The sequence below is a fragment of the Chrysochloris asiatica genome, unplaced genomic scaffold (genome assembly GCF_000296735.1).
Source record: "Chrysochloris asiatica unplaced genomic scaffold, ChrAsi1.0 scaffold00002, whole genome shotgun sequence".
Classification (NCBI taxonomy): domain Eukaryota; kingdom Metazoa; phylum Chordata; class Mammalia; order Afrosoricida; family Chrysochloridae; genus Chrysochloris; species Chrysochloris asiatica.
In genome coordinates, this window is record NW_006408520.1 from 13,043,775 (window position 1) to 13,050,989 (window position 7,215).

The 7,215-nt window shown below is 41.2% G+C and overlaps 1 protein-coding gene across 1 annotated transcript; it reads left to right on the plus strand.

The window, feature by feature from the left end:
* Positions 1-2,582: 2,582 nt before the first annotated feature.
* LOC102829865 (60S ribosomal protein L24-like) lies at positions 2,583-3,226 on the plus strand. The gene is made up of 2 exons (XM_006830930.1): positions 2,583-2,677; positions 2,848-3,226. The coding sequence occupies exons 1-2, from the start codon at positions 2,583-2,585 to the stop codon at positions 3,224-3,226; spliced, it is 474 nt and encodes a 157-aa protein (XP_006830993.1).
* The last annotated feature ends 3,989 nt before the right edge of the window (positions 3,227-7,215 follow it).

Consider the following 7,215-nt stretch of genomic DNA (forward strand, 5'->3'; position numbering starts at 1 on the left):
CCAGAATATGGAATCTACAAAGTATAAATCTAAGAAAATTAGAAGTTGTCAAAAAGAAAATGGAATGCATAAAGATCAATAACTTAGGCATTAGTAAGCTAAAATGGACTGGTATTGGCCATTTTGAATCTGACATTCATATGGTTTACTATTCCAAGGATGACATATTGAAGAACAATGGCTTTGCATTCATCATCAAAACAAACATTTCATGATATATATTGAAGTGTGATGTTGTCTGTGATAGGCCTATACGGAACAATTACTACCACTAATATTCAAATTTACACACCAACCACTAAAGCAAGTGATGATAAAATTGAAGAATTCTACCAACTTCTTCAGTCTGAAATTGATCAAACATGTAATCAAGATGTATTGACAGTTACTGTTGAGTGGAATGCAAAGTTTCAAACAAAGAGGAAGCATCACAGAAACAATGCTGGAGATCACATGATAAAATTTTGTGAGCAAGACCAATGACTTCTTCATTGCAGATGCCTTTTTTTAAACAATATAAAAGATGATTATACACATGGATATTGGCAGATGGCTTGCACAGAGAGATTTCAATCAAATTGGTTATGTCTGTAGAAAGAGACAGTAGAAAAGCTCCATATCGCCAACCAAAACAAGGCCAGAGGCAGTCTGTTGAACAGACTATCAATTGCCCATATGCAGAAGCTGAAGAAAGTTCAAACAAGTCCATAACAGCCAAAATATGACCTTAAAGATAACCCACCTGAATTTAGAAATCATCTGAAGAACAGATCTGATGCAATATAACCAAAGATCAGAGGGTTGTGGAATGACATCAAGAATATCTTACAACAAGAAAGCAAAAGTTCATTAAGAAGACAAAGAATACGGAAAAGATCAAAATGGACTCTGAAACTTGCTCACCAGGTTAGAGATGCTAAAGCAAATGGAAGAAATGAGGAGATAAAGAGATGAACAGAACATTTCAAAGGGCAGCTCAAGAAGATAAAGTCAGGTATTATAATGAAATGTGCAAATACCTGGAGTTGGAAAACCATAAGGGGAGAATATGCTCAGCATTTCTCAAGTTGAAAGAACTAATGAAAAAATGTAAGCCTTAAGTTTTATAGGCAAATACATTGAGTGATAAAGGAAGCATCAAAAGAAGATAGAAAGAATACATAGAGTCACTGCACCAAAAAAAAAAAGAAAATAGTCAACCATTTCAAAAGGTAGCATATGATTAAGAACCAGTGATACTGAAGGAAGATATCCAAGCTGCACTGAAGACATTGGAAAAGAGAAAGGGGCTGTGAATTGGTGCAATACTTGAAATCTTCCAACCAACTGATACAGCACTGTAGGCACACATTCATCCATGCCAATAAATTTGGAAGACACCTACCTGACCAACAAATTGGAAGAAATCCATATTTGTGCACATTTTAAAGAGAGGTGATGCAACAGATTGTGGAAATTATCAAACTATATCATTAATATCACATATAAGTACAACTTCACTAAACATAAATTTTAAATGGTTGCAGCATTACATTGGCAGGGCACTGCCAGATAATCAAGCCAAATTCACATAAAAGCCTAGTGTGAGGCATATCATCCCTGAAGTAAGATCCATTTTGGCTGAAAGCAGAGAATACAAGAAAGATGTTGCACCTGTGCCTTATTGACTATGCAAAGGCTTTCAGCTGTACAGATCATGACAAATTATGGACAACATTGTGAAGACTAAGTATGCCAGAACACTTAATTGTGCTCCTGAGGAACTGTACATAGACCAAAAGGCAGTCATTCTATCAGAACAAGGGGACACTGAATGGATTAAAATCAGGAATGTGTGTGCCGGGGCTGTATCCTTTCACCATACTTATTCAATCTGCTGAGCAAATAATCTGAGAAACTGGATTGTATGAAGAATGTGACATCAGGACTGGAGGAAAAAGGTGCAGCAAGATGGCAGTCGAAGCAGAAAGATTGTATGGTCCTTTACAACAAAGAAACAGATGCAGATGATAGTCCTGGAACTCTGAACTTCAGATGAAGGGATAGAGAAGTTGACTGAATGCTTGCTAAAAGAGTGAGCCGAACAGACACAGCAAAAAAGGAGCATCTGGAAACCTGCGCTGGCAGCCATTTTGAGTTTTGTGAGCAGCTTCAGAGACCAGAAAGTGTTGCAGAAACACACCTATGGCTCACAGAGACAAAGGTACAATTTCTTGTCTTGTTCCCCACACTCCCCTGGTGACCAGGGTGCACTGGCTGGCTCCCACTTGCATACACCCTGAAGGAAACTCTCCCTCTCTCAGAGGTCTACGTGGATGAGTGAAATCAGTCAATCACAAAAGAACAAACATTGTATGTGACTATTACTGTAAAAGCTTAAGAGAAGGTTTCCATACTAAAAGAAGCTTTCTTGGATGGTTGCCAGTGGTGGGAGAAATGGGAGAGTAATTCACTGGATAGAGGGTAGACACATTTTAGCTTGTGTAATGGGGAGGGCAATAAACAAGAAGTGGGAGGGCAATACACAAGAATAGGAAGGGTGGCTCTTCACCCATCTTCCCTGTTTCTCCGGAGCCGCAGCCATGAAGGTCGAAGTGTGCAGTTTTAGTGGATACAAAATATACCCCGGACACGGGAGACGCTATGCCAGCACTGACGGGAAGGTTTTCCAGTTTCTTAATGAAGGAGCTCTGGTAGCATAGTGGTTACGAATCAGGCTGTGAACAGCAAGGTCAGCAGTTCGAAACTACAAGCTGTTCCAGATGAGGCGTTCTGCTCCTGTAAAGATTTACAGCCTCGGAAACCATATATAGGGTCGATATGAGTCAGAACGGCACATAACAACAACAATGCAAAATGCGAGTCTGCATTCCTTTCCAAGAAGAATCCTCAGCAGTTAAATTGTACTGTCCTCTACAGAAGAAAGCACAAAAAGGGGCAATCGGAAGAAAATCAAAAGAAAAGAATCCGCCATGCAGTCAAATTCCAGAAGGCCATCACTGGTGCATCTCTTGCTGATAGACTGGCCAAGAGAAACCAGAAGACTAAAGTTAGAAAGGCTCAAGGAGAACATGTCATCAGGGCTGCCAAGGAAGCGAAAAACGCTAAGCAAGCATCTAAGAAGACAGCAATGGCTGCTGCTAAGGCTCCCACAAACACAGCACCTAAACAAAAGATTGCGAAGCCTGTGAAAGTTTCTGCTCCCCGAGTTGGTGGAAAGCGCTAAGTTGGCAGACTTTAAAATAAAGATTCAACTGCAACTCTAAAAAAAAAAAAAGGAGAGGAAGGGTGGGAGAAGAATAATGAAATAATGGAAGACTCAGAGAGGTATGCATGGCATAAATAAGATAGCTGTAAATAGTGATATTTATACAACCTTGGAAAAACAGTGGTCTATGAGTAGATACATGGATTGAGACACTGGCTGAATGAGTAAGGGAAGGAAAAAGAAAGGTTTATGTGTTTGACTACCTTGTGGATATTGGGTTCCCCGGCTATTATTGTAAAATAGACATTTATGTCTGATAGAAATTCATATTGGGAATTATAGAAATCTTATAAACCCACCTTTATTCTATAACTGATTGGATTTGCTAGCAGAGGGGTTAGAATTTGCCCAGAAAAATAGGCTTCTTGTTAAGCCTTTGTAAATTATGGGGTCTTAGGTGGAATCCTGAGCCCCTTCCATACATTTGCATTTGAAAAAAATATGCAGACCAGTCCAAAACTGCTGGGAGAACTGAAGGTTCTTATTGAAAGAAAGGCCTTCAGAAAAAAGTCTTTTTGAGCTTCAGTTAAGCTGATTGCATTGGAGGCATCAAGGCAAGAAAAGTCAGCCCATTAGGGAAAACCTCCTAGTAGGACTGGAAGATAAAGGGAAACTATGAGTTGTCTAGGATGCTCACTTGTGTAGACCTGGTCTACTTGTGAATGGAAGTGGGGGAAATACAACAATGAAGACAGAAGCTGAATTCGAACATGTTCCATTGGCCCCCATTGACCTGGAGATGATAGAGAGAAGAGGAAGTCTGGCTAGTGTAAAGCTTAGGGAGCTATATGAACTCCTGAGCCCATGGGCACTGACCTAACTCAAGGTTTAGTGATGAACCTTGGGAGACAGGACGAGAGTTAAGGGGCAGTTGATCTAAAGTACGTGAACTCCCAAACTTGCAACTGGTACCCATTTGACCTAGCTTGAATGGCTAGGGTTGAGTAGATCAGAACCCAACTAGATGAAAGTAAAGATGTTTGGCATTGTGACTTCCAGAAGAACAAACAAATCTGTGCTGGAAGAAGTAAAGCCAGAATGCTCCCTAAGCCAGGATGGCGAGACTTTGTCTCTCATATTTTGGACATATTATCAATAGGGACAATTCCCTGGAGAAGAACACCATGATTTGTGTAGAGAAGAGCCAATGAAAAAGAGGAAAACCCCCAAGAGGTGGATTGGCACAGTGGTATCAGCAATGGCCTCAAACATAACAAAGATTGTGAGGATGGCACAGGATCAGGCAATGTTTTGCTCTGTTGTACATAAGGTCAATATGAGTCAGAACTGGTTCGACGACACCTAACAACAATAGCAATGAGGATCCTTATACCATCCTTATACTTATGAAAACTTGTGAATGTTTATGTAGCATAGATTCTGAAATATGGAACTATTGTGTCATATAACAATTCAAAATTTTTAATAATGTTGTTAAGTGCCATCAAGTTGGTTCTGACTCATAACAACCCTGTATAGGGTTTCCAAGGAGCAACTGGTGGGTTTGAATTATTGACTTTGCAGTTAGTAGTCTAGTACTTATCCTACAGTGCCACACCAGGACTATCTTGAATTGCATCATTTATTTATCTACTATGTTCCAAATTTTATTAATCACACATCTCTTCAGATTTATTTCATTCTCAGAGGATTGATATTATTTTGCCTATTTCACAATTGTGCTGCCCAGTAATCTGGTACCCATTTGACCTAGCTATTGATTGAAGTCAGTCTACACAGGGTCTAGTGAAAGCATTGCACAAGAGTCACTAAGAGTCTAACTGGGGTGCAGGTGTAACACAGTGCGACACAGATAAGCTCAAGATCATATTACAGAGATGGTCTTAACCATCTCTTCAAACTGAAAACAAGTGTCTGGGAAAGGCTAGCAAAAAAATGCCAGAGTGAAGGGACAGTTTGTGAAAAGTAAATAGATAATCAATGTTTGAAAAGTACTGTTGTGTGTGCAATGGAATACTATGCTGCCATGAAGAACAAGGAAGCTGCAAGCCACCGCATAACATGGATGTACCTTAAGGACATTATGCTGAGTGAAATTGTTGTTATGAGTCGTGGAGTCGGTTGCAACTCATAGTGACCCTGTACAGGGTTTTTGAGGATATAAATCTTTATGGGAGCAGAAAGCCTGATCTTTCTCCAGCAGAACAGCTGGTAGTTTCGAACTGCTGACCTTGTGGTTCACAGCCTGATTTGTAAACACTACGCTGAAGAAATACTGCATCAGGCCATTATTGTAAAAGACTAAGAAAAAGAACCCGCCCAAAAGGGGAAAAAACACACACAACTATATATATAATTGCTGATCACAGGGATGTATAGGATGAGAGGAAGGGAGGAAGGGAAGGGAAGATAAAGCACAGGGTAGGGAATAGACACAGGAAAGCTTGGGTACTGGGGGGGTGGGGGGCGGGAATTACATAAGAAAAGGAAGGGAAATGGAAGAACACAGCAGATGGGAAAACAGTTAGACAGTTTCGCATGGGCTAAGTGGGACAGAGGTAAATGACAATGTATGACAATCTTGGAACAACAGGGCTTTGGGATACAGGTTTGAAAGGGTAAAAGAAGGGAATAATGTTAAGATGCTTGGCTGTCTTTTGAATCTTGGTTTCCCTTGCCTACCATTATGAAATAGACACTTTGGGGTGGGGGATGGGGGTGGGAATAGCCAAAAACATCACAATAGAAAGCTTGTAAGTCCATCTTCAGCCTCTAACTGATTGGAATACCTTAAAGGGGGCTAGAAATTGCCCAGTGAAAGAGACCTCCTGTGGAGCTATTGCATTGCATAAAACTATCAGAATCCCATCCAGAATTGTCAGAGGTAGGAATTTTCCACTGAAAAGGACGAGTAGACCAGCCTTGAGCGGCTAGAAGAACAGAAGATACTTCGTGAAGAAAGACCAGCAGGAAAAATCAGAAACAATAATGAAAGTCTAATTGATTACTACAAGAACAAGTAAGCTGTTCACCTGGGAGCCATCAAGACAAGTGGTTGGGTCCCCTCAGAGCAAATTCCCTGCCAAGACTAAGACTCAAGGGGAATACATGAGCAGGCATGTGGTCTGGCTGGTGACCACATTGGTCACCGATAAGAGGAAGAGGGGGAAAAAACAACAATGAAGCTGGGATCTAAGTCTGACCACATTCAATAGACTCCTGCGAACCTGGGCGGAGATCTGGATAGCCAGCAGTTATGGTAAGACCCAGGGACTCCTGGGCGCAGAGGCAGTAACATGGCTACAGAGGACTAGAGCGGAGAGTGAAGCGTCCAGCTGGTATGAAATGAGGGGAAATGCACAAGAATATCCATACTTGCAGATAGTACCCACTTGACCTAGCTTTGATGGCTGGATGATCAGACCTCAACTAGAAGAAGAAAGAAGAGGGAAGGAAAAAAAAAGAGTAACACACTACAATTTGATGAACTTTACCTATATGTATGGATGTAGTAGCTCAAAAAAGGGAACAAATCTTTACAGCAAACATCACTCCCACCCCCTCGGTGCACAGGGTTGACAGGGATGAGCAACTTAGACATTTGTTACCCAAAATATGGAGAGGGGATCTATAAAGGCACAAAGTGACTGGCTTACAAGCTTTCAAGAGGGAGCCTAGTTCCAGACGGGGCAGACGTAGGTAGAACCTCCACTGAATGATTTCCAATCTGTTGGGACTGGACTGGCAAAAGGAAATGGGGATAAGACTCTTGTGGTACAATAGTGAATAATTGCCATCAGGACTGACTGTGAGGATCAGAAATGTACTGGTAGAGTTTTTTTTGACAAAAGGAGGAGCGTGATTGATTTTGCAGCCCAGGAGCGGAAGTCACTGGGACCATCAAGTGAGAAGAGCAGAGAACATGACCCTACCCAGAGGGGCAGTGATGCCAGGGATGGAGACAGAGACGATGACTTGGACAGATG